Genomic DNA, 27983 nt, shown 5'->3' on the forward strand with positions numbered 1-27983 from the left:
GCAGGCAAGCTGGAGCCTATCCCAGCTGACTACGGGCGAAAGGCGGGGTACACCCTGGACAAGTCGCCAGGTCATCACAGGGCTGACACATAGACACAGACAACCATTCACACTCACATTCACACCTACGGTCAATTTAGAGTCACCAGTTAACCTAACCTGCATGTCTTTGGACTGTGGGGGAAACCGGAGCACCCGGAGGAAACCCATCCGGACACGGGGGAGAACATGCAAACTCCACACAGAAAGGCCCTCGCCGGCCCCGGGGCTTGAACCCAGGACCTTCTTGCTGTGAGGCGACAGCGCTAACCACTACACCACCGTGCCGCCCCGCAACGTCCAATCTAGCCTTTTTATTCTTGAGGCTTATGAGTGGCTTGCACCGTGCAGTGAACCCTCTGTATTTACTTTCATGCAGTCTTCTCTTTATGGTAGATTTGGATATTGATACGCCTACCTCCTGGAGAGTGTTGTTCACTTGGTTGGCTGTTGTGAAGGGGTTTCTCTTCACCATGGAAATTATTCTACAATCATCCACTACTGTTGTCTTCTGTGAGTGTCCAGGTCTTTCTGCATTGATGAGTGCAGTGCTTTCTTTCTCAGGATGTACCAAACTGTAGATTTTGCCACTCCTAATATTGTAGCAATTTCTCGGATGGGTTTTTTCTGTTTTCGCAGCTTAAGGATGGCTTGTTTCACCTGCATGGAGAGCTCCTTTGACCGCATGTTTTCTTCACAGCAAAATCTTCCAAATGCAAGCACCACACCTCAAATCAACTCCAGGCCTTTTATCTGCTTAATTGAGAATGACATAATGAAGGAATTTTCCACATCTGCCCATGAAATAGCCTTTGAGTCAATTGTCCAATTACTTTTGGTCCCTTTAAAAACAAGATGGTACATGTTAAGGAGCTGAAACTCCTAAACCCGTCATCCAATTTTAATGTGGATACCCTCAAATGAAAGCTGAAAGTCTGGACTTTATGTCCATGCCCATTACATAACTATAACTTGAATATGTTTCAGTAAACAGGTAAAAAAAACAAAATTTGTGTCAGTGTCCAAATATATAAGGACCTAACTGTGTATATATATATATATATATATATATATATATATGGGGGCTGCAAGTAGGTATACAGTAATGAAAAACAAAACGTTCGCACAAAATGTTATTTTATTGATTATACAAACATATCAATAATAACATATCAATCCCTTAAATGTTCAAACTGTTTGCCCCCGGCATTTGCACACTCCACTAGTCGAGTGTGGACACCCATGCACACTCTGGCACAAAGGTCTTTATCAGCATCAATTTCCTGGCAAGCCTCCCGTATGAACTGAATCATGGCGCCAACAGAACGTGGCTTGCATGTGAAAACCCTGTCTTTTACACATCCCCAGAAAAAGAAGTCCATAGGGGTGAGATCTGCAGAACGTGGTGGCCAGTCAACGGCTCGCCAATGTCCAATCCACCTGTTGGGAAATTATTTGTCAAGTAGCGCACGCACATTGAGTGCGAAGTGCAGTGGTGCCCCATCCTGCTGAAAGTAGAAGTCGTCCAGCTGCTGTTCGCGTATAATCCTTACTGTATACCTACTTTTGCAGCCCCCGTATATATATATATATATATATATATATATATATATATATATGGGTGGATAGATAGATAGATAGATAGATAGATAGATAGATAGATAGAGGCACGGTGGTGTAGTGGTTAGTTTTCCCCATCCCTGATCCCTTCTTCTCAGCCAAAGCCAGAAGCTGCCTTGTTCTGCCTCCTCTGAAAGGTCCTTGAACGTCTTCTTGAGTTTGGGGCCAGATACTCCTATGCTTGATAGGGAGACATCCCTATCGTTATTCCACCACCACGAGATGTTCCGGGATTAGTGGTTAGCACTGTTGCCTCACAGCAAGAAGGTTCTGGGTTCGAGCCCGGTGGCCGGCGAGGGCCTTTCTGTGCGGAGTTTGCATGTTCTCCCCGTGTCCGCGTGGGTTTCCTCCGGGTGCTCCGGTTTCCCCCACAATCCAAAGACATGCAGGTTAGGTTAACTGGTGACTCTAAATTGACCGCAGGTGTGAATGTGAGTGTGAATGGTTGTCTGTGTCTATGTGCCAGGGTGTACCCTGCCTCTCACCCATAGTCAGCTGGGATAGGCTCCAGTTCACCTGCGACCCTGTACAGGATAAGCGGTTACGGATAATGGATGGATGGATATATGGAGGGAGAGAGAGAGAGAGAGAGAAAAAATTCCTCCCTTGCATTTAACACACACACACATACCCAAGAGCAGTGGGCAGCTATGCTACCGCACCCGGGGACCAGTTGGGGTTAGGTGCCTTGCTCAAGGGCACTTCAGCCATGATACAGACGGGGGAAAGTGCTGTTCATTCACTCAACTCCCCTCACATTTTTATCCCCCCGGCATATAATGAGGGGATATACTGTCACTCTGTCTCTTTGTTAACATTTTAGTTTCTGAGGCATAACTCAAAAACTATTAGGATTTTTTTCCCCCCACAAAACCTGACAGTTATGTTAAGTGACTTGAGGAGTTGTGCCTTTTGACATTTTGGGATTTCTGTGATTTTATTTTTTCCATATTTCCATGGCAACCAATTCAACTTAGGAAGATTTGGAGTGGGGTTTCGTGCGGGGCCAAGGGGATATGTCACCTCCTGATGACTCTTGTTCCTACTGGCAACCCATTGGGCCCAAGGCTGCTTTTCTAACCTTCAGGCCATGACGACCCCACATAGTAGATGTACATGTGTGTGTGTATTTGGATCGGCCACTTGTCAGTCATTTTATAGAAACGTCCCCAACACATCCTCACCGATCATTAAGAGAACTTTGCAGATGTATAGAGTTGTAACTTGGCGTTCAAGCAGTTAAATATCCCTGTGTGTTTGAAAGTGATGTGACTGACCTTGTTCATGCTAACTCCAGTAGTTGAACCATTATCCTTGACTTGTAAGTGACATCAAAGCAAAATAGAAACCCGGATGTCGGCCATGTTGGTGGAGATATAAATGTGGGGTCAAGCGACATTCCATACAAAACACTCTGTTTTTCCACTGCTTTAAGCGTTCTTGTAGCTATGCTGTATATAGTTGTGGTCACAACAGTACTCGTGACTGTGGCATGTCCCGATTTTTTAGAATTCCGTCCGTGATTCGGAAAGAGGGCGAGGAAACTCTGAGGCTTAGGCCCTGTCCACACGGCAACGGATTCAGGTGAATCTGATAAAATTGTTTATCGTTTTGGCCTGGCGTCCACACAGCACCGGCGTTTTGGGTGCCCCAAAATGAAATCTTTTGAGAACGGGTTCCAGAGTGGAAAAATCTGGCAACGGCCCCGTTGCGAAGTCGTCTGGATGAGTAGAACGGATTTGTTTACGATGACATCACAACCACATGACTGTCAGTGCTTCACGCCGGGTAGAAGTGTAACGAACTCGATGCGAGTTGTCAACAAATCCTATAACTTGGTTCATGAAACGCGCTTACAAAATATTTTCACTGTGAATATTTATTGTGTAATGGTGCAAAGTGAGAGAGAGAGAGTGAGAGAATAGCCCTTAGGGCAGAGTCAATCCCGCCAGCAAAAAATAGGGAAAAAAAGGAGCGATCTCACCTCTTCAGATGTTGGTTTAAGTCCGACAATACATTCCTCAAAAAGGGCGTAGAAGAACAAAGTAATCCATCAACGTGTAGCATTCAATTTATTCTGGACCATTAAAGAATTCTGGAGGATATCAGAATGTTGGCGTACCGGCTTCCATCTACCCCCGTTCATTCCTCTTTCCGCGTCTCCATTCAAAAAACGAGCACGTGATTTAAAAGGACTATATCCATAGGATAGGGAGTGAGAAAGTGTGTGCGTGTGACAGTGACAGGGATAGTCACTATGCGCATGCGCAGTTATGCGCATGCGTCTACTTCTATTGTTCTGGTGTCTCCGATGGGACCGTCTTACAGCGCACGTAGAGGTGTGGCATGTGTATTGCATCGTTTTCAGCAAGCGTTGTGTTGCCATATGAACCTGATATTTTACTGATCCGTTGCCAATGTGGACGCAATATTTAAAAAAAAAATCTCGTTGCCGTTGTCGTGTGGATGTAGCCTTAGTATGGAGAGGAGACGAGGGGATCAGGACCAGTGACATTCATTCAATGCCATTTCATCCAAAGCCTTTTCCATATGCACTATCAATTATTTTATATTTCAGGTGTTCCTATGTTCACGAACGAGAGCGCTGCTCTGTGCCGAAAGAGTTAACATGATCCAGCCGGCTTTAAAAATTAATAACGCAGCCAGGGGAGCTCACAGTGAAGCCACATTTTACAGGCACCTCCCTCTTCGAAAGAGCATGGTCTCGGGTCGATAGGACCGCACCTTGGCCCGGTATTCGCTAACGAAGCCCCTGTGAGAGCGCTGCTCTGCGCCTGAAGATTTAATATGATCCAGCCGGAAACATAAGACATGCAAGTGAGCAGCCTGCAATGACAAGGGAGTTAAACTCATCCTAGGGTCAGCAAGTGGCACGGGCCGACATGGTTACTCCCGCTTAGTACGTTTTTTAGTGTCGAAGCACACATACTCATTTGCTTTACAAAAATGTCTTTTGCTTTGGTCAAATTCCACTGAGAATTCCTCCTTTTTTCGAACAAATACCTGAAATATAAAATAACTGATAGGGCGTATGAAAAAGGTTTTGGATTAAATGACCCGTATTCGTACTCGATGGTCGGTAGAAGCGTCTTATCTTCAGAAAAGTCTGACTTTTTAAAATAACATGGGTCAAAACCACACATATCCATCTTCTCTTTACATTGGATCTTCGCTCAAGCATTCAAATTGTGGTAATAGTGAGAAAATTCAGCATCGTTTACAGACACGCTTTCAGCGTCTGCCATCCGAGTTGCTTTGTACAGTGGTGCTTAAAAGTTTGTGAACCCTTTAGAATTGTCTATATTTCTGCATAAATATGACCTAAAACATCATCAGATTTTCACACAAGTCCTAAAAGTAGATAAAGAGAACCCAGTTAAACAAATGAGACAAAAATATTATACTTGGTCATTTATTTATTGAGGAAAATGATCCAATATTACATATCTGTGAGTGGCAAAAGTATGTGAACCCCTAGGATTAGCAGTTAATTTGAAGGTGAAATTCGAGTCAGGTGTTTTCAATCAGTGGGATGACAATCAGGTGTGAGTGGACACCCTGTTTTATTTAAAGAACAGGGATCTATCAAAGTCTGATCTTCACAACACATGTTTGTGGAAGTGTATCATGGCACGAACAAAGGAGATTTCTGAGGACCTCAGAAAAAGCGTTGTTGATGCTCATCAGGCTGGAAAAGGTTACAAAACCATCTCTAAAGAGTTTGGACTCCACCAATCCACAGTCAGACAGATTGTGTACAAATGGAGGAAATTCAAGACCACTGTTACCCTCCGCAGGAGTGGTCGACCAACAAAGATCACTCCAAGAGCAAGGCGTGTAATAGTCGGCGAGGTCACAAAGGACCCCAGGGTAACTTCTAAGCAACTGAAGGCCTCTCTCACATTGGCTAATGCTAATGTTCATGAGTCCACCATCAGGAGAACACTGAACAATGGTGTGCATGGCAGGGTTGCAAGGAGAAAGCTGCTGCTCTCCAAAAAGAACATTAGCAAACTGCAGACGAGCAGCAAAGATCACATGGACAAGCCAGAAGGTTATTGGAAAAATGTTTTGGGGATGGATGAGACCAAAATAGAACTTTTTGGTTTAAATGAGAAGCGTTATGTTTGGAGAAAGGAAAACACTGCATTCCAGCATAAGAACCTTATCCCATCTGTGAAACATGGTGGTGGTAGTATCATGGTTTGGACCTGTTTTGCTGCATCTGGGCCAGGACGGCTTGCCATCATTGATGGAACAATGAATTCTGAATTATACCAGCGAATTCTAAAGGAAAATGTCAGGACATCTGTCCATGAACTGAATCTCAAGAGAAGGTGGGTCATGCAGCAAGACAACGACAACGACCCTAAGCACACAAGTTGTTCTACCAAAGAATGGTTAAAGAAGAATAAAGTTAATGTTTTGGAATGGCCAAGTCAAAGTCCTGACCTTAATCCAATGGAAATGTCGTGGAAGGACCTGAAGCGAGCAGTTCATGTGAGGAAACCCACCAACATCCCAGAGTTGAAGCAGTTCTGTACGGAGGAATGGGCTAAAATTCCTCCAAGCCGGTGTGCAGGACTGATCAACAGTTACCGCAAACGTTTACAGTGGTGCTTGAAAGTTTGTGAACCCTTTAGAATTTTCTATATTTCTGCATAAATATGACCTAAAATATTATCAGATTTTCACACAAGTCCTAAAAGTAGATAAAGAGAACCCAGTTAAACCAATGAGACAAAAATATTATACTTGGTCATTTATTTATTGAGGAAAATGATCCAATATTACATATCTGTGAGTGGCAAAAGTAATGTGAACCTTTGCTTTCAGTATCTGGTGTGACCCCCTTGTGCAGCAATAACTGCAACTAAACGTTTGCGGTAACTGTTGATCAGTCCTGCACACCGGCTTGGAGGAATTTTAGCCCATTCCTCCGTACAGAACAGCTTCAACTCTGGGATGTTGGTGGGTTTCCATGTTTCACAGATGGGATAAGGTTCTTATGCTGGAATGCAGTGTTTTCCTTTCTCCAAACATAACGCTTCTCATTTCAACCAAAAAGTTCTATTTTGGTCTCATCCATCCACAAAACATTTTTCCAATAGCCTTCTGGCTTGTCCACATGATCTTTAGCAAACTGCAGACGAGCAGCAATGTTCTTTTTGGAGAGCAGTGGCTTTCTCCTTGCAACCCTGCCATGCACACCATTGTTGTTCAGTGTTCTCCTGATGGTGGACTCATGAACATTAGCTAATGTGAGTGAGGCCTTCAGTTGCTTAGAAGTTACCCTGGGGTCCTTTGTGACCTCGCCGACTATTACACGCCTTGCTCTTGGAACGATCTTTGTTGGTCGATCACTCCTGGGGAGGGTAACAATGGTCTTGAATTTCCTCCATTTGTACACAATCTGTCTGTGGATTGGTGGAGTCCAAACTCTTTAGAGATGGTTTTGTAACCTTTTCCAGCCTGATGAGCATCAACAGTGCTTTTTCTGAGGTCCTCAGAAATCTCCTTTGTTCGTGCCATGATACACTTCCACCAACGTGTTGTGAAGATCAGACTTTGATAGATCCCTGTTCTTTAAATAAAACAGGGTGCCCACTCACACCTGATTGTCATCCCATTGATTGAAAACACCTGACTCTAATTTCACCTTCAAATTAACTGCTAATCCTAGAGGTTCACATACTTTTGCCACTCTCACATGTAATATTGGATCATTTTCCCCAATAAATAAATGACCAAGTATAATATTTTTGTCTCATTTGTTTAACTGGGTTCTCTTTATCTACTTTTAGGACTTGTGTGAAAATCTGACAATGTTTTAGGTCATATTTATGCAGAAATATAGAAAATTCTAAAGGGTTCACAAACTTTCAAGCCATCTATTGGCTCTGGGGGCAGAGCTTTGTGTACATGGGTGGGATCAAGGGATGGGGAAAAAAACTTTTTTTTAAAAACAAATCTTACAGAATGCACCTTTAAAACATCAGAAAACCCCCAAGTATGATTTCTTACATGCCTCTCATCATTTACAGTTAATTTTGGAGAGCCTGTATTTTGGTTATGAAGACAAATATCAACAGCCAACACCCAAAAATGTCTATATAACATACAAGGCTCTGAGATTTCTATATACATTGAGAGATGCATACATTTTCAGAACTGTCCTGCACATTTGAGTAATTTATTCACTATTCCAATCATTCAGGGCTCCTTTATAAGCAGCATTAGATCAGTGCAGTGCTTAACAAGCTGCCATCGAATGAAGTGAAGCAAAGAGAACACCAGTGTCCCAAAAAAAAAAAAAGTAGTTTATTAAATTACGCAACACAACATCTACAGACAGCACATGAGCAGTTAGTTGGTCATGGCGAGGTGATTGGTGCGGTCCCCACATCCTTCAGCAGCAGTGCTTCCGTCTATCAGTGCTCTCTTCACATGCATATACACCTTATCGCGTGTTCACCTGCAGAGGAACGAGAGCATCAGGAGCGTGTTTAAATCACACCGATCGAACCAGCCATGCTGCCGACTTCGGACATGTTTAAGACGTTGTGTGCGTGTGTCACTTACGACATCATCGATCTTGAGGATGCTGCGCACTGTTTCCGTGGAGAGGGTGAGGGCGCTGATGGAGACCAGCAGAGGCTGGACCACCAGCTCTTCTAAGATGTTTGAGATGCCACCCTGATGGAGAGAGAAAACCAGGAGGTTCAGATAAAAACACACTAGCAGTGTTTCCTCCCTCACGGTATGGATTCAATTCTCAAATCTGAATGTAATGTAATTATAAATGGATTAAAAAAAAAATTTAGAAACTTCAGAATGAGGATTCCATCGGTCGCTGATTATTTTCCTAGAACTGCACACCCCCAAAGGTTTTATTCCTTCCTTCATGCTTGTTGCCATGGTTTCACTAGTAGTGAGGTAGTCTGTTGGTTCGCTCACCTTGCGCACGTTGATGCCAGCCGTCGTCTCACCCTGAGCGTGCCTGTTGCGCAGCTCGGTTACCGTGGAGATGGGGTTGAGCCCGGCGTTCTCGGCCAGCGTGGAGGGAATGACCTCCAGCGCGTCGGCGTAGGCGCGCACGCAGTACGCCTCCATGCCGCCCAGAGAGCGGGCGTACTCGGCCAAGCGCAGAGCCAGCTCGATCTCCGGAGCGCCGCCGCCAGCGATCAGAGCCCTGTGGACGAGAGGGGACTCTGTGAAGTCACAACACGAAGACGGCTATGAACATCCAGACCTTCTTGTGCTAGGCTTTTTGTTTTCAGTGCTGGAAAGCCACCCTGGCTACGAGAAAGGCCCTAGGTAATACACACCTCTTCCTACTGTCATCGGAACGAGCCTCTTCCAGGCTCAGTGTTAAGGCCTCTGCATGCTCTTGCGACAAGGCTTTCGCAGATAGCTTTTCGCAGACAGTTGTAATTTATCGTTGAGCGGGGAGTAATAGGCGTGCGCGATGTTATTCACCGCCACATCGCAAGGGGGCGCGAAGTCGCTAGGAGTAGTCGGTGGGTGTGGTTAGTGGAGTGTTTATCCTCCGGTTACTTATAATGACTAGAACTGGAGTCGTATAGATGTACGTACTTCCTCACTTCCTCGATCAACCGCCCTTCGTGCTGCTCCATCTTCGCTCGTGTTTTTAAAAATGGCGGTCGTGAAAACAAACCAAACCGGGAAAGTAGGGAAGCGGAAGTGCGTGTACAGCGGATGTAGAGTGGACCAATCAGAGCCCTCTTGTCTGCGACGCTGTCTGCGGTGGTCACAATTTTTGGGAGGTGCGCGCAGACGCCATCTGCGAGGACTGGGTTGTCAGCATAAATTGGCCTTTAGACCCTGAACATGCTGTTGAATTGTTTGGGTTGTTAAACACATAAACCGGAGGGTTTCTGGGTAACACAAGTTAAAATGGCAGCCAGGCTACAGGGTATTATGGTGTTAGCAGATAGCGCTATTGTACCAAGACAAAATGATAACATTACAGGCAACAAGTGGAGACACACACACACACACACACACACACACACGCAAAGTAGTACACTGCAAAAAATAAAAATCTTAGGAAGTTTATTTGTCCATTTTCAAGTCAAAACATCTAGCCACCCTTATTATAAGACATAATTGCCCAACAAGCAAAACCTCATTTCGCTAGAAAGGCTAGTTTTTAGACAGTCCATCTTGAAAATCTTGTATAGACAAAATGTCTTGAAAAAGTCTTATTTGGAGCACCTTTGAAAATAAAAAGTTTTTTTTTTAAACAAGTAAAGTACATTTTGGACATTTGTCAAATGCGGTTCATCTTGTTTCAAGAAAAAACAAAGTATGCTTGTTTTGGGAATAAATGAACTTTACTGAAATCTTTGAATCTTTCATTACAATTCAACTCCACCTTACAGATCCTAAGTTTACTGCGACTGTTTTCTCAGTCATTCAGAGTGAGCTCCTTCTAGATGCTGTACAGACTCTAGACCAGACAAGTGCCTTCAAAAAGCCTAGGAGTGAGTGGAGGGTGTTTTAGTGAGGTCTTTTTGGAATGCTGTGAATTAAGTTCAGTGTTTGTTTGTTTTTGGTGCCCGATCTTGTAAACCCCTCGTACACATGAATAGTCAGTGCCCCCAAAATGCACTGTTGCTTTGGCGTTGTGTAAGCACTGTAAGTCAAAATGCGTAGCCTTTTTTGTTTTTTTTTTGGTGCCTGAGGTCCTGGGGAAGTGGAATCTTAAGAGATGTTTGAATGTTGAAATGGGGAAAAAATAAAAAATAAACTTGTTGCAATGCTACACGTGTCGTCAACTTGATTCAAGATAGTCTCTGGTCTCATATCTAGAGTATTTTACTAATTACAGGTCACAAAAGGAGAATCTTTTAAGCTAGCAATGCTTAGTTGTAGAATTTAACAATCCTAATATTAGTACCGTATTTTCTGGACTATAGAGCGCACCTGTATATAAGCCGCATTCGCTCTATTTTTAAAAAAAAAAATTAAAAAAAAGATATACAAGCCGCACCGGGCTATAAGCTGCAGATATCGATGTTGAAAAATTAGATATTTACTGCATGTACAGAACGATTTTGTACTGTAAATGTACATGTATGTACCTGAACAGATTCTTTCCGAACAGTGCCTTTTAACACGGCAGCAACTTTGCTGATTAAAACGGAACAGAACCAAGAGAAAATAACCGATATTTATTTACCTTCATTTCTCCTGTGTTTGAAACCACAAGTCACTTTAATCATCTTCGCTGGATTTGAAAATAATTACCAGTTAGTAATTTGTCGTGCGTGTTCTATCTGCTAAAGATCTGCTAATTCTTCTTTGCATTGATTTTTCGTCTATCTTATTTTTGATTCTACTTCCGGTTAGAGCGCCCCTAGCGGTGGAAGAAAAATCCGCAGAATAGCCGCACCTTTGTATAAGCCGCATGGTTCAAAACCTAGGAAAAAAGTAGCGGCTTATAGTCCAGAAAATACGGTATATTTATCTTAAATTCCGACTAGTGGCCTAGTGGTAGCGTGTCCGCCTCTCGATCGGGAGTTCTATTCACGGTCGGGTCATACCAAAGACCATCATAAAAAATGGTACCTACCACCATCTGGCAAGGCACGCTGCAATACAGATGTGCATGGGGAGTTAAACTCTCATGGTTACTAGAGGACTAGGCGTGGGAAGGACTTTGACTATCTTAAATTCAGTTTTTACTGCTAAGACTTTGTCATGAATTTAAGTGAAATACCCTTAAAATGAAAAATAAAAATGACTTGAATGGCTAAATGTAAGAAGTACGATCTTGTTATAAGAACTATTTTGATTATTTTGAGTTAATCAGATCTCGCATAATAAGTTCCCCAATCTTATTTTGGAATTATTTCATCTAAAAACAGGTTAGATTTTTCATCTTACTTTAAGAAATCTTACCAAGTCAAATTTGACTCGTTCCATTGGCAGATTTTTTTCACCTGATTCAAGCAAATATGCTTTGTTTTAATCTTTTATTTCTTATTTTTAAAAGGCCATTTTTTGCAGTGTAAGTGATCACCTTTTTTTGACGAGGCAGCGGATGACGCAGAGAGCATCATGGATGGAGCGTTCAGCTTCCTCAATCACCAGTTTGTTGGAGCCGCGCACCACGATGCTCACCGTCTTGCCTGGATTAGCACAACCTGTGATCTACACACACACACACACACACACACACAATTAAAACCCTACCCCCTTTTGCACTCATGCGCAGGACTGAAGCGGTTCTCAAACCAGTCTCTCTCACCTTCACCAGTTTGCCCGAGCCATCCAGGCTCACCTCCTCGGCGAGCTCGGCCGATCCCAGCATCTCCGCCGTGAACTGATCAATATGGGCGACGGGCTTGGTGCCGATCGTCTGGAATGTACCGAGACAGCGTTAGAGCGTTTCAGTCGGATTTATAGCCGTTAAAAATAAATTAAAAATCGCTTTCCTAACTCCAGAGTAAAGCCAGGCTCACTGAGCCAACTACACTTTAGGCTTATTAATATTTACTACAGAGCTCAATATGCTGTAGGATTTCAGACTCTAACGAGCGTGGACAGATCTGGATTCTCACCTTGCAGATGAACTCGATCTCATCCCTCTCGATGTCCTTCACCACCATGATCTTCATCTTGTTCAGGAAATGAAGAGCGAGATCGCTCAGCGCATCTCTGAAACACAACAACGGCATTAAAGTGCACGCACGCACACACACACACACACACCCAGGAGCTGGACATCCAAGTGTCCAGTATAACCAGCTCGTATTTTGAGAAATATTGACCTTCAATATTGGTGTGTACATACACAGGAATTAGGCTGTGTTCAAATTAAAAGTTCTGCTCAGAATGGCAACCGATTACATCTTTCGCTGTCCAACATTTCCTATGATCCCCTTCATCTGAGAATTCCCTGATGAGCAAATGCACTCGGGACAAGAACTCGGCACTGCTCTTCAAGTCATGGTGGGTGCTTCGGGCTTTAGCTACAGCACCATATTGTATTTAAGTGCATATTTTTACTAAAAAGTACGCCCCTTTCTCAAGAGTGTCAAGCTAAATTCTTAGGTGTAATAATAGATGACAAACTGACCTGGAAACCACACATAGCCATGTTATGTAATAAAATATCTAAAACTATTGGACTTATGGGAAAAATCAAGCACCATCTCACTCAACAAACCATTATCACCATATAGAATAGCTTAATATACCCAGATCTGACCTACGGAAATACTGTATGGGGATGTGCCTACAAAACTACACTACAGCCCCTAATACTACTCCAAAAAAGATTTGTTCGTATGGCCACCGGATCCAGTTTTTATGCCCATTCTTTACCTCTACACTGTGTGTGTGTGTGTGTGTGTCAGGGCTTTACATTAGCACCCACCCACAGTAATATCATGGTCAGCAAACCATTTGGTAGTAGTTTTGGCACTGTGGGTAGGTGCTAAGTCCTGCTGGAAAAGGAAATCAGCATCTCCAAAAAGCTCGTCAGCAGATGGAAGCATGAAGTGCTCTAAAATCTCCTGGTAGATGGCCGTGTTGACTTTGGACTTGATAAAATACAGTGGACCAACACCAGCAGATGACATGGCACCCCAAATCATCACAGACTGTGGAGACTTCACACTGGGCTTCAAACACCTTGGATTCTGTGCCTCTCCACTCTTCCTCCAGACTCTAGAACCGTGATTTCCAAATTAAATGCAAAATGTACTTTCATCTGAAAAGAGGACTTTGGACCACTGAGCAACAGTCCATTTCTTTCTCTCCTTAGCCCAGATAAGACACTTCTGACATTGTCTCTGGCTCAGGAGTACCTTGATATTAGGAATGTGAAAGTTGTATCCCCTTTCTTGAAGATGTCTGTTCGTGATGGGTCTTGATACACTGACACCAGCCTCAGTCCACTCCTCATAAAGCTCTCCCAAGTTCTTGAATCAACTTTTCTTGACAATCCTCTCAAGACTGCGGCCATCCCTGTTGCTTGTGCACCTTTTCCAGCCACCCTTTTCAGCAATAACCTTTTGTGGCTTACCCTCCTTGTGGAGGGCATCAGTGATCATCTTCTGGACAACAGTCAAGTCAGCAGTCTTCCCCATGATTGTGGTTGTGTGTACTGAACTAGACCGAGAGATGCACTGTGTTCATACTGTTTTACTCAAACTCGAAATGAAATATTCTAATATTTTGAGATGTTTTTTATGTTTTTGTACTGTATGCCATACTGATTAAAATAGAAAAATGCTTGAAACATTTTAGTTTATGTGTAATGAGTCTATAATATATAACTTTCACTTTCTTAAATAACTGATGGAAAATATTGAACCTTTTTCACAATATTCAAATTTTTTGAGATGCACTAGTATGTGTCAGCCCTGTGATGACCTGGCGACTTGTCCAGGGTGTACCCCGCCTTTCGCCCGTAGTCAGCTGGGATAGGCTCCAGCTTACCTGCGACCCTGTAGAACAGGATAAAGCGGCTAGAGATAATGAGATGAGATATAAGGAAGCTAGATCATCAATTTATATTGACTAAAGAAGAGGGGTGGGATTAAATACACTACCGTTCAAAAGTTTGGGGTCACCCAGACAATTTTGTGTTTTCCATGAAAAGTCACACTTTTATTTCCCACCATAAGTTGTAAAATGAATAGAAAATATAGTCAAGGCATTTTTCTGGCCATTTTGAGCATTTAATCGACCCCACAAATGTGATGCTCCAGAAACTCAATCTGCTCAAAGGAAGGTCAGTTTTATAGCTTCTCTAAAGAGCTCAACTGTTTTCAGCTGTGCTAACATGATTGTACAAGGGTTTTCTAATCATCCATTAGCCTTCTGAGGCAATGAGCAAACACATTGTACCATTAGAACACTGGAGTGAGAGTTGCTGGAAATGGGCCTCTATACACCTATGGAGATATTGCACCAAAAACCAGACGTTTGCAGCTAGAATAGTCATTTACCACATTAGCAATGTATAGAGTGGATTTCTGATTAGTTTAAAGTGATCTTCATTGAAAAGAACAGTGCTTTTCTTTCAAAAATAAGCACATTTCAAAGTGACCCCAAACTTTTGAACGGTAGTGTATTTATGAAGCTTAATATTTTAAATATTATTGATATCAATAGACTTCAGCTAAATATCTTCACTTTCCAATTACTTAAAAATTCTCTTCCAGACACGTTTGATAGTTTTTTAAAATCTTAATTCCCAATTTCATGCTTACCAAACTTGACAAAGTGACCAACTACATATCCCCATGGATTAAAGCAAAAAAAATTATTTGACTGAAAATTTACGGGGGAGGGGTATGGGTGGATTTCGATGAAATTCTGAGAATGATTAACTTAGAACTGATAACTTTATTATCAATTAATTAATGGATTAATATATTCAATTTATTGCACTCTTTTTCCATTGCTTCCGTATATTATTTTTTTGTGGCAAACCACACAAATGCAAGCGTCTGGAATGTTTAGTTTTTTGCACCATGAACTAAATGGCTTTCCGTTTTCACCTATTTCGTACAGCCAAGCCCACCTCCACTTGTTTTTTACACCTTTATCGATGGCAGACACATCAGTGCCTTCTTTCATGTAAAGCGCATCCATGCTGCCGAAACCGAAAGCAGAATGACATGCTCCTCTGTGCTCGACGTCAATATAGAAAAAAGTTTGGATCTTCGCTTAAATTAAAATTATAATTTGACCTTACCTTGTGTTGAATACGACTTCAAAAACAATTCAAGATTTTATTAAGAGAAATATTGTGGCAACACGAGTGTTAAGTTACCTAAAAGATCGCGTGAAGTTGGCTGCTATCTACTTTGCGTTCGTTCTCATTTTCCTCCATCATTTCATCGGCCTGAAACAGATGTTTTGACGTAATTTAACTTAGTAGGCTATGATTATTATTTAACCGTAGTCTTCTAGACATTTTGACTGTTTGGGGCATTGAACGCTGGTGTATGATTTTCAGGGAATAAAGTTTAGCGCATGTCGGAACATCATTGCGCTCGCAGCCTCCAACTCCTCAAACGTCCTTTAAATTGTGATATAACGTAGGCTATAAGGCACGGTTCTAACATACCTTACACACTGGCCTAACGAAAATAATAATTGTTGGGGCGTCTGCTGATTTGTTAGCTATAAATTTAGGTCTAATTACTTCTGACAGTCTGCAAGCATTGCACCGTCGGGTCTTCAAGTCTGGCTGAAGCAGAGGAGCGGGCTTTCCGGGGTTTATTTTTTCTTTTTTAACATGCTCTATTTCTATATGTCCAAGTTTGAACCAAGTCATTTTGGCAAGATTTAATTTAATACAAAACAGAAATGGTCAGACACAAGCACGCCAAGCACATGGGAATGTATGTATTTTGCCAATTTTGACAGCGCATGTTTTTTTAATGCCGCACCGTAGACAGCGAACGTTTAAACATGATCAAACACAGGAAATGAACGACAAAGCATGGCTCAAAAACAAAAAAGTTAAATAAACCCTGCTGATAGTTGATGGTGTTGCAACACAGTGTTATAACCCGATCTCTACCCAACCACCCGTCATTTTAATTCTCCTTGGATCAGCGCCGACCTCACATTTGGCCTTGGGAGAGTTCAGTTGACGGAAATCCGTCACACGACGGAAAACTTTAATCCATGTATCCCCCTAGTTCAATGCAAACGTGGAATTGAATGGAATAACCGCCCCCTCCACCTTAAAAGTTTTACATCCATGATTAGTTTTAAACGTAATCTCAAAAACCACCTATTTTCATTCCCCAGCCACACTTGACCTTTATCTTTAAATATAGCTCAGTCTTGGATCAATTGTAAAATATTACACTACACCATGCACCAGGCTTCTGTTATTAGTACAATATTTATTCATCATTCGAAATCAATTATACTTTTTTTTTTTTTACTTTATGTATAGAGCCTAGGTTACATTTTATTCGTTTCTTATTTTCACTCGTTAACTTACAGGTGGGGCAAAAAGGTATTTAGTCAGTCACCAATTGTGCAAGGTCTCCCACTTAAAAAGATGAGAGAGGTCTGTAATTTTCATCATAGGTATACCTCAACTATGAGAGACAGAATGGGGGGAAAGAATCCAGGAAATCACATTGTCTGATTTTTAAAGAATTTATTTGCAAATTATGGTGGAAAATAAGTATTTGGTCACTAACAAAAGTTCATAAAGTATTGAGATATACCCTTTGTTGGCAATGACAGAGGTCAAACGTTTTCTGTAAGTCTTCACAAGGTTTTCACACACTGTTGCTGGTATTTTGGCCCATTCCTCCATGCAGATCTCCTCTAGAGCAGTGATGTTTTGGGGCTGTTGCTGGGCAACATGGACTTTCAACTCCCTCCAAAGATTTTCTATGGGGTTGAGATCTGGAGACTGGCTAGGCCACTCCAGGACCTTGAAATGCTTCTTACGAAGCCACTCCTTCGTTGCCCGGGCGGTGTGTTTGGGATCATTGTCATGCTGAAAGACCCAGCCATGTTTCATCTTCAATGCCCTTGCTGATGGAAGGAGGTTTTCACTCAAAATCTCACGATACATGGCCCCATTCATTCTTTCCTTTACACGGATCAGTCGTCCTGGTCCCTTTGCAGAAAAACAGCCCCAAAGCATGATGTTTCCACCCCCATGCTTCACAGTAGGTATGGGGTTCTTTGGATGCAACTCAGCATTATTTCTCCTCCAAACACGACAAGTTGAGTTTTTACCAAAAAGTTCTATTTTGGTTTCATCTGACATTCTCCCAATCCTCTTCTGGATCATCCAAATGCTCTCTAGCAAACTTCAGACGGGCCTGGACATGTACTGGCTTAAGCAGGGGGACACGTCTGGCACTGCAGGATTTGAGTCCCTGGCGGCGTAGTGTGTTACTGATGGTAGCCTTTGTTACTTTGGCCCCAGCTCTCTGCAGGTCATTCACTAGGTCCCCTGTGTGGTTCTGGGATTTTTGCTCACCGTTCTTGTGATCATTTTGACCCCACGGGGTGAGATCTTGCATGGAGCCCCAGATCGAGGGAGATTATCAGTGGTCTTGTATGTCTTCCATTTTCTAATAATTGCTCCCACAGTTGATTTCTTCACACCAAGCTGCTTACCTATTGCAGATTCAGTCTTCCCAGCCTGGTGCAGGTCTACAATTTTGTTTCTGGTGTCCTTTGACAGGTCTTTGGTCTTGGTTGGCCATAGTGGAGTTTGGAGTGTGACTGTTTGAGGTTGTGGACAGGTGTCTTTTATACTGATAACGAGTTCAAACAGGTGCCATTAATACAGGTAACGAGTGGAGGACAGAGGAGCCTCTTAAAGAAGTTGTTACAGGTCTGTGAGAGCCAGAAATCTTGCTTGTTTGTAGGTGACCAAATACTTATTTTACCGAGGAATTTACCAATTAATTCATTAAAAATCCTACAATGTGATTTCCTGGATTCTTTCCCCCCATTCTGTCTCTCATAGTGGAAGTGTACCTATGATGAAAATTACAGGCCTCTCTCATCTTTTTAAGTGGGAGAACTTGCACAATTGGTGGCTGACTAAATACTTTTTTGCCCCATTGTATATTTTATCTGCAATTGACATTGTTTACATTTATTTCAGTTATGATACCAGTTACAGTTTAATGTATAATTTTGTTACCAATTATTATTTGTTATTATAGTTATTCTCTAATTTGTTAGATTTGTATTAATTACTTGTTAATTTAAATGGGGGAAGACTTAGAACAAGCCATTGTGCTTTTTTCTTCCCCAGCACGTTTTCTGTTTTTGTTCCATTTATGTTTTCTTGTAAATCTCTTATCATGTGTAAATAAATAAATAAATAAATCACACGGTGGACTATAAAATAAAATGTAAAAAAAAAAATTAAATAATAAAAACAATTTTTTTTTAAAATAATTAAATTAAATTTTTTTTAATAAAAACAAATGAAAAAAGAATGTAAAAAAATATTAATTACATTTAATTAAGAATTTAATATAATAAATAATTTTTAAATAATAATAAAAGAAATCTTCCCCAAGCATGAAGCACACGCTCCCTTTCTTATCTTTCTGTACCTGAGGATGGATTTCTGGATGAGCAGGACGTTGCAGCCAGCTTTCTTGATCTGTTTGATCAGGTTGAGGATGTAAGCTCTCTCCTCGCGGAGCACACGGTCCATCTGTGTGTAATCCGACACCACGATCTGGTTATCCATCTGTCCGGACATGGAGGGGAGAAAAAACAAAGAAAGCACAGGATAAGATATTAAACTGTTGTTAAACGGTTGCGTTGGGGGTGTGGGTGTGAATTCCCCCTCCTCCCTCAGACAATATGATACACAGCTTGATATGATACTGGAAACAATAAACGTCAGAATTCAATACACTTTAATTCACTCACTGAAATATAAATACAAGTTCTCCAGATTACTTCCTATAAGGAACTAAAGCAAGCCGTATCCCTTTTGACCTCATGACCTGTGACGGGCGTGGCAGCTGTACGTACGTCAGTCTTTGGAGGAGACAGGCAGAACTGGATCAGGCCGATCTTAGCCTTCTCTACACGGGACAGTCCGCTGTTCACCACCTTCTGGGTCAGCACCAGACCGTCAACCAGCTCACAGTCATCTATGGTTCCACTGCAAAACACAAACACCATGTGTGTTCGACAGGTGAGACTCAACCCAAAACAAGCAACAGGAGATCACCACCACGCCTCTAGTAATTAATAAACCTAGCACAATAACTCAGTCATGCCGAAAGCAGTGGCTTTAAAGGAGAACTGAAGTCATTTTTAAACTTGCTTTATTTCTTAATTAACGCGTTATTCAATTACGTTTTCAGTTTTAGTAACCTTATATCGTGACTCGTATTGGCAACTAATTGCAATTAAATATTATACTTATCGGCCTATTCGGTTTTTAGCCGTGTTGAATTTAGTTCGTTTGGTCCACGGCAGGCGTCGCTTATCCACACGGTCTTCACGAGACTTGTGCAAGACTTCGAAACATCAAGTGTCAGCCAGGTGTCAGTGCTGCCATTTTGAAAACTGTTTTCCAAACGAAGTATTGCACAAAAACCGAGTTTAAATGACGATTACTGCCGACTTTTTTCAAACTTTCGCGATTGCTATCAAAACAAACAAAACTTCCGGCTTGATTACGTCAGCATTCGCAAGAGGGCGCGCGCGTCTTTTGACGACGTTGGCAGATGTCGGTGACTTTGATTTGCGCTGTATGTTTTACTTCCGTCCTACGATGTCTCGCACAGGTCTCAACAAATCTCGTTTACAGCCATTGCTTTGACATATGGACTGATATATTACAGAGCGTATTTCACACACTCATAACTTGCTATAGCAGCGACAGAATGGCGATCAAAAATGCATTCCGATATTTAATAAAAGGAGAAATAGAATTTTGATTAAAAAAAAAAAAAAATGCCTTCAGTTCCCCTTTAAGCTTCCACTGTATTCGTGCGACCGACTCACCCGAGCTTCTTGACGATGTTGATGTCTCGGAGGTCGACGCTGGTGGCGGTTGCCGGGTCGATGACCCTCATGACGGCGTCCACGCTCATCGGGGCGAGCAGGCTGGAGTACTGGGACACCACTTTGGAGCACAGCGAGGTGGTGGCGCTGTTGAGCAGAGTCTCGCGGTCGCTCAGCTCCACTGGCTGGCTGATGGAGGTTAGGATCTCCACGCCCTTATCCACTGCCTTCTGGAACGACTCCGAGATGGTGGTCGGGTGGATGCCTGAGGAAGGCAGGAGGAAATCACAGTGAGTGAGTGGCAGGGTTTCCCATATATAGACCATTGTGTTGCGCAGCGCCACACAATGGACTCCTATCGCCACACAATCAGACGTGCGATTTTGAAAAAAAATAAATAAATCCGTTGCGTATCGTTCCGTTCATTCATAGTGCTCTTTCTTCTCGTTCATGCACACACACAGAGACGGAGAGGCGTGTCCACAGGCCTGCTGTTGCGCATATACCCGGACTGCAAGTAGGCCTGTTAGGCTAATTAAAAATAACGCAGCCTTCCCGATTCGCCTTCCGACCCCTTATTTTAAAAGGTAGCCTACGTCGTGCTCGTGATGAGCTTTATCACAGCCTTCTTGGCTTACACAGGAAACGGACATCCCTGAGTCAGGCTATAAACCAATTTTGATGCATACAGTAGCAGCTTGACGCGAGGAACCGGCCTTATTGCATTATCCCGTTTATCCCGCTTCAGCAATGACTTCCCTTATGATAGGGCACTTGAGTTTATTTTTCAGGAAGCCATGCAGAATTAAATGTTCTGATAGGGCATGCAGGCTTTGCACCAATTAGGGTTATGCTTTTTCATTATTGTTAGTTGCCTTGGTGTTACCTTAAGTGGTTTCTTACATCTAATTATGATATTTTATTTTATTATTATTTTGTTACATTATACTATTTATTTCATTTTAGTATTGGTTGAGGTAAGTGTTGAGTTCAATATTTAAAATAAAAACCTCCAGCTTGTTTTTTGCAATTTATTCCTTGAATGTCAACTAAAGAATGATTGAAAGATTGCCACCAAAAAGGCAAAAAACTAAGGTCAAAACCAGAGATGCACTGATTGACCGGCTGCCGATCGGAATCGGCCGATTTTCACGTGATCGGCCATGACCGGCGACCGGCCGGTCAAAATTAAAATATGCCGATTTTCTGCCGATCAAAACTTGTGTATCACATGGAGATGAAAGTGGAAATACTCGTAATTTGCAACTAAAAAGACTGCAGCTACACTGGCAGCTTGAACATGCGTTCGAGTGCGATTGTATTGTGCTTGTGCAGAACAGTGTCAGTCCTGCGCGCCTAACGAGCTCCGGCGCGCACGCCGTTAACCAAAAAAAAAAAATCACCATATTTGGATATATTATATATCCAAATATAGTGAATTTTTTTTGCACCAGATATTGGATGCGAAAAGAAGAAAATGTTTGTGGTTGTGTGAATTTCCCATTACAGGAATTAATACGTTAGCCTATTACCAAACATCTAGTTAGATTTGTACAAAGGGAGAGAGAGAGAGAAAAAAAAAATGTCTTTGTTTGTTTTACAACCTTGGTTGCACTTGATTCCATTGGAAATTACTCTACAAATACACATTTGACAAAGATGACAGAATGGCTATGGTATAAGTATGACTGGAAATTATTTTTGTATTTTGATACTGAATGAAGAAATGGGTTGTTCTATAAGGCAAAAGTTTTCAGATCTAAATAGGCTTATGAAAGTGTGTTCCATAGCAGCAGGCAAATAATATATGAGGGGGAAGTTGTTTTTGTGCCAGATATTGGATGGGAAAAGAAAAAATGTTTGTGTGAATTTCCTATTTCAGGAATTAATATGTTAATACCAAACATGAAGAAAGATTTTACAAAGAACAATGTCTTTTTGTTTGTTTTCAACCTTTGAGGTGTTGAAAATTTATTACTGAAAATCTGGCAGAATGTTCTATTAAAGAAAAGATAAAAAGAAAATAGTCTGTGTGTGCTGTGAAGTGGTTTGAAAAAAATGAAATCGTAATCGGCCAAACTTGGTATCGGCGGGTCACACTCCATGGAAAATCGGAAATCGGAATTGGCCCAAAAAATTGCAATCGGTGCATCTCAGGTAAAAACTAAACTTTAAAATTTTGGTGAGTAATTTTCATAAATTTAAAAGACAGGTTTTCCACCAACATCAAGCCCAGCAAACTAATGGCCTGCCCTGTAATGTAAAGTTGGGTCGAGGAATGAAACCAGGCAGGGTTCTGGGAAAAATTGTTTTAGCTGTCTTCTCTTAAAGAACTTAAAAGAATTTAGATTGAACTGAATAATCTCAAATGCTTCTTGTAGCTTTAAAATAGTCCCAGCAGGTGACTCTGAAGAAAAATACTGTGTGTTTGAACACCGCCCGCTGTAAACACTTTGCATACACCCCAATGACCGACTCCACCGACCGCCACGACACCACCGCGCACGATTCCCTCATCGACACAGTGGAGCGCCACAAACTGCTGCCTGGTCTGTGGGAAACACTGATACCCCTTTTCCACCAAATCAGTTCCAGGGCTGGTTCGGGGCCAGTGCTGGTGCTGTTTCACAACTCATTCAACTTGCGAGCCAGCTGAGAACCAGTTTGCTTTTCCATAGCTCGGGGTGCTAAGAGGAGCCACGTCATTACGTCGCTGTATACGTCAATTACGTCGCTACGTTTGCATAAACCTTGGCGCGAATATCGAAGCAAAAACAACGCGGAAGAAGCAGCAGCAACAACAACAACAACAATAATAATAATGGATGACTTCGCGTTTGTACAGCTGCTGCTTCTCGTCGCTTAAAAATGGCGATCTTTCGCGGTCTTGTTATTGTTGATGGTCTTAACAACTCTGCCCCCCCGCTGACGTAAGCGGTTCTTTCCTCTGGCCCAGCAGAGAGTTGGTGCTAGCCTGGAACCGGTTTTTCTGGCCCCAGAGCCAGTTCTTTGTGAGTGGAAACAGAAAACCCGGCTCCAAACTAAGCACTGGCCCCGAACCAGCCCTGGAACTGCTTTGGTGGAAAAGGGGCATGAGTGGTGTTGCTCTGAATGATCTTAGTCCTGGCTGTGAATACAGATGTGTGCATCGTGACTGGACTCCCTCAGGAGCTAAATTTGTCTTGGTATTTAAAAAAAAAAAAAAAAAAAACCCAGCTTTTTTAAAATCATCAAATCAAGTTTTCAGGAAACAGAATTTAAAGCTAGATCATAAAATGAGTACAAAAATAATTTAAAAAGTAGCTTTAAAAATACATAAAACAGTCCCACATATATCTCATATACCAAAAGAGTGCGTTAAAGATTCTTCAAGACGTTTGTGCACCTTTCTGTAGCAGCTTCGCACAAGCATCCAGAAGAGCTCCAGCGATCACCACCACAGACGTCGTGCCGTCTCCAGCCTCGATGTCTTGAGCTTTGGACAGCTCCACCAGCTAAAACACACACATAATAACATCTTAAAATGTTTCCTTCCTTCCTCCCCCCCCCATCTCTCAGATCCCTACAGAAACAGGAATCATCGTGTCTCACCATCTTAGCAGCTGGGTGCAGGACCTGCATCTGATTCAGGATAGTAGCTCCATCATTAGTGATGGTCACATCTCCTTTCCCATCCTGGATCTATGACACAAAGCATCAATCATCATCATCATAATCACTTTCCTTAACTATAACTTTTAGGAATATGAGCAAGGATGGGTTGGGGTGGGTGTTACGAGACGTACCATTTTATCCATGCCTTTAGGTCCGAGACTCGTCCTGATGGCATCTGCGACGGCTGTTGAAACGCAACATAAAGAACCGCTTGTCAGTATTAATGCTCATCTCAGAGTATCGCAATTTATCGTCAGCTCGTTAAAGTACATATCCTGGACCGATTTTTTTTTTTTTTAATATGAAAGTATGTCCCTTTACACACTCATCCAGAAGGGTAATTTTGCACAAGGCCATCTGTCTACAGCAGAAAAAAATAAAATAACAAAACGCGTCTGGAAAAATCCCAAGGGAGTCTGGAGCCAGATTCGTGACGTCACCTGCGGAAGCGCCAGCAGGCTGCGCGAGCTTTGCACGGTTTCAGTGCACAGCCTGTGTAGACCAAGCGCTCCCGTTTCTCTCTCATTGTCCGGTCTTTTGGGAAACGATGAGTACTAATCCCATCATGATTGGTGTTGCTACACCCTCCTACGATACATCTGTTAACCATTTTAATAATTACGCAATAACGTTGAAGAAATTTGCAGAAAACCACCAGGTCGTTTTCTCATAAACAAACCAGCGCTGACGTAGGATTCAGAGGGAGGCGTCCCGCACGCGACGTCACGAAAATCAGTGTTTGCCGGGAAATCCAAATGCCGAGTTTTTTCAGAGGCGGACCAATTCGCCTCAAATGGCTTGATTTCAACTGAATTTTTTTGGTATTGCGCAAGGTTTTAAAAAAAAAATAAAATTCCACAAAATGTTACAGATATTTGACCAAAGTTTAATATAAAATAGGAGAATTAGGGTGTTTTCACACTTGGTCCCTTTCAGCCATCTAACCGAACTCAGGTCGATGACTCAGCATTTTTTGCGTATATGTGAACACTCCAACCGTACCCAGACCCCTTTAAAGCGAACCGAACTGAGACCACCTCAGGAGGTGGTCTCAGTACGGTTCGCTAAAAATCAACGGTACGGTTCGCCTAATTTGCACATTGTGAACAAAAAGCGCACCGGGTTCACTTCGCCTTTTTCACTGTAGTTTAACCTTCTTCGTTTGCCGTAGTTGGTCACGTGACTGTAGCAGGGAAACTCAGCTTCCTTTTGGAACTTACCACAGCCGCTTTACAGTTCTCTGAACTTACTGACTGATGACTCGGCCACAATAATATAACTATATTTTATATATATATATATATATATATATATATATATCCTTAATCCGCACTATTTTGATCAAAGAATACAGCAGGGCAAGCATGGCAGCAGACATTTTGATTCAAGAGAAAATTACCCAGAATTCCGTGCACTGGGGGTCTGAGGGCTCTAGAGGACCTGGTGTGAACAGAAAGAGGACTGAGGCCCCATCAAAGCTTAAGTGGACCAGAAAGAGAACCCAGTCCTCTTTGTAATAAATTCACAATGTGAACACAAAAAGAACGGAGTTCTTTTTCTGTTGGTCCACTTTTTGGTCCACTTAAAGAGGACCGAGTCTGGTTCCTTTAAAGGGGACCAGGTGTGAAAACACCCTTACATTCATCTTGCTCCTGAATTTACCCGTGATATGCAATTTAACGTATAACGCTGACCAACTTTGTTGCTATTCACAAACAAGCAAAATCCGATCAGTATGAGCACCGTCACTGTTTCAAAATCCTGATTATTTTACATATCTTACTTAAACCAAGATGATGGAACGTCTATCAAACTTCCAGGAGGTGCAAGTTTACATCAGAGGCGTCAAATCCCCTACTGAGTTGTCACTCTTTCGTTCCAGCACGCGCTGTATGGAGCATGAACGCTGGCAGGTTTACATTTACAAACAAAAAAGTGACAACACTTAAGACTCCATCCTTAAAATGTTAAAGGTGGACGGCCTTTTGATTTCATAAAATCGGTGAAATTTAGTTCTGTCTGAAATGTGCTCATTGTGAGATGTATATTTCTGTAATATCTCACAAAATATCAGGCCAGTCTGTGGCTGGGAAGTTATTTAATTTGAAGGGATTAAAGCAAATAATGTGCATGAAAACGCTCGCTTCCCGCAGTCAAGCATGTGGCCCTAAATTCAATAATTCCTCTATTGAGAGGAAAAAAAAAAACCTAACAAGAATCCTTTAAAAACATCCGGGATCCAGAAGGTGATCAGGATCACCGCCAAAATTTAATGGATTGTTACTTGTGCCCAGTCACACCTTTGGAAAAAATTTCAGAGCAATCCGTTCATAACTTTTTCCGTAATGTTGCTAACAGACAAACCAACGCTACCGAAAACATAACCTCCTTGGCGGAGGTAATAAAACTGGAAGCCTGTGATTAGAATTCAGTAGCTTTCAGTCCACTAAAGAAAAAAAAATAATCAGGTGTCGGGGAAAATTCTTTTTATGACCTACACTTAGGGCAGCACGGTGGTGTAGTGGTTAGCGCTGTCGCCTCACAGCAAGAAGGTCCGGGTTCGAGCCCCGTGGCCGGCGAGGGCCTTTCTGTGTGGAGTTTGCATGTTCTCCCCGTGTCCGCATGGGTTTCCTCCGGGTGCTCCGGTTTCCCCCACAGTCCAAAGACATGCAGGTTAGGTTAACTGGTGACTTTAAATTGACCGTAGGTGTGAATGTGAAGGTGTGTGAATGGTTGTGTGTCTATGTGTCAGCCCTGTGATGACCTGGCGACTTGTCCAGGGTGTACCCCGCCCTTCGCCCGTAGTCAGCTGGGATAGGCTCCAGCTTGCCTGCGACCCTGTAGGACAGGATAAAGCGGCTACAGATAATGAGATGAGACCTACACTTGAAAAATCTGAAAGGAGGTCGAGCTTTAAATAAGCGTCTCCTTGTATATAGTGAATATTTCATGGCATCTATATCTCGGGAATTTTAATCAGCCACCTGACAAAATCAGTCACTAATGACAGGGTTGGTACGTGACAGTCCTGTAGTGTAGACAGGTTCTGGCAGATAGCTACATAGGTCTGTTCTTAGATACGTCACCTTTGTTTATAATAATAATAATAATAATAATAATAATAATAATTTTTAAAAAAAATCATCGTGGAAGCAAAAGTTCAACTTTGCTTATGGGTACTTGGCGAGTTGTAATTACAAACCGAGTTTCAGTTCCCAATCCTAACTATTGTCCACATAACTAATCAGAATAATGTTTACTGGCCAAGCATGTTGATGCACGCACAAGGAATTTGGTTCTGGCAATTAGTGTCTCTCTAATGATACAGAAGAGGAGGAAAAACAAAACAAAACCACTAATCAGATTTTATAGTGATAGATTTTTGCCTGGGCAATGTAAAAAGAGCTTCTTGGATGTTGATATCGAGGTGAAATATCGCACATATCGAGTATCGTGATGCAACACTGTTATCAAACCGTATCATACTTTCTGCAGGAGCAGCATCACCATACATGGTGCTGTCAGGAGATAATATTAGCCAGATAGTTACTCTTTTTAAATAAATAAATAAATAAATAATAATAATAATAAGCAAGAGAAGAATGCAGTATTAGTTTCAGTATGTTTATAACTACTGAGTGAGATATTTTACCAGAAGCTTCTTTCCAGCATCCGTTCTATCCTTACGAACTGCACAGTCAGCAGCTAGTTAGCATTAGCATATAGCTCCAACACTTCAATTACAAATAAGGAGTGTAATAAATAAAACTCGCCTTTCCCCGCGCTGATGTTGCTGAACCGAATCTGGGCCGGTTTGTCCCGGTCCACGTAAGTGCCACCGTTATTCTTCCCTCCACTTGGACCCTTCGGCACTGCTATCGCGGCTTCAGGCATCTTTGTTTTTATATTTATTGTTATTATTAAATCACACAAAAATATTTCTTGTCACGGTTTAAGGATAACCACAGCTCTCTCTTCTGACCCACACACCACTCCCACAGTTCGGATGGACACAGATTCGGTCTGGTTCTGTCTCCGTTAAATTACAATAGAACGTTCTGGAGAGCCACCGGCTGCGACCAGAGACGTGAAAGGACCCAAAGCGAGAGTTTGCCGGCGCACTATGATGACGT

At 42.2% G+C, this 27983-nt stretch overlaps 1 protein-coding gene across 1 annotated transcript; it reads right to left on the bottom strand.

Moving 5' to 3' along the window:
• Nucleotides 1-7979: 7979 nt before the first annotated feature.
• Nucleotides 7980-27957, bottom strand: cct4 (chaperonin containing TCP1, subunit 4 (delta)). The gene is made up of 13 exons (XM_060899084.1): nt 27624-27957; nt 23982-24034; nt 23788-23877; nt 23582-23690; nt 20197-20461; nt 19213-19345; nt 18783-18922; nt 12270-12366; nt 11957-12067; nt 11729-11859; nt 8638-8872; nt 8263-8376; nt 7980-8155 (listed from the first exon to the last, which is right to left on the bottom strand). The coding sequence occupies exons 1-13, from the start codon at nt 27742-27744 to the stop codon at nt 8141-8143; spliced, it is 1614 nt and encodes a 537-aa protein (XP_060755067.1). The 5' UTR covers nt 27745-27957; the 3' UTR covers nt 7980-8140.
• Nucleotides 27958-27983: the final 26 nt, after the last annotated feature.

The sequence above is a fragment of the Neoarius graeffei genome, chromosome 18 (genome assembly GCF_027579695.1).
Source record: "Neoarius graeffei isolate fNeoGra1 chromosome 18, fNeoGra1.pri, whole genome shotgun sequence".
Taxonomy (NCBI): domain Eukaryota; kingdom Metazoa; phylum Chordata; class Actinopteri; order Siluriformes; family Ariidae; genus Neoarius; species Neoarius graeffei.

What these genes read in the sequence shown, in the direction of transcription:
- cct4 (XM_060899084.1), bottom strand. Translation starts at nt 27,744, where the DNA reads ATGCCTGAAGCCGCGATAGCAGTGCCGAAGGGTCCAAGTGGAGGGAAG. An exon ending in CAACATCAGCGCGGGGAAAG is followed by an intron (nt 24,035 to 27,623) that starts GCGAGTTTTATT and finishes GCGTTTCAACAG; the next exon opens with CCGTCGCAGATGCCATCAGG. An exon ending in CTAAAGGCATGGATAAAATG is followed by an intron (nt 23,878 to 23,981) that starts GTACGTCTCGTA and finishes TTTGTGTCATAG; the next exon opens with ATCCAGGATGGGAAAGGAGA.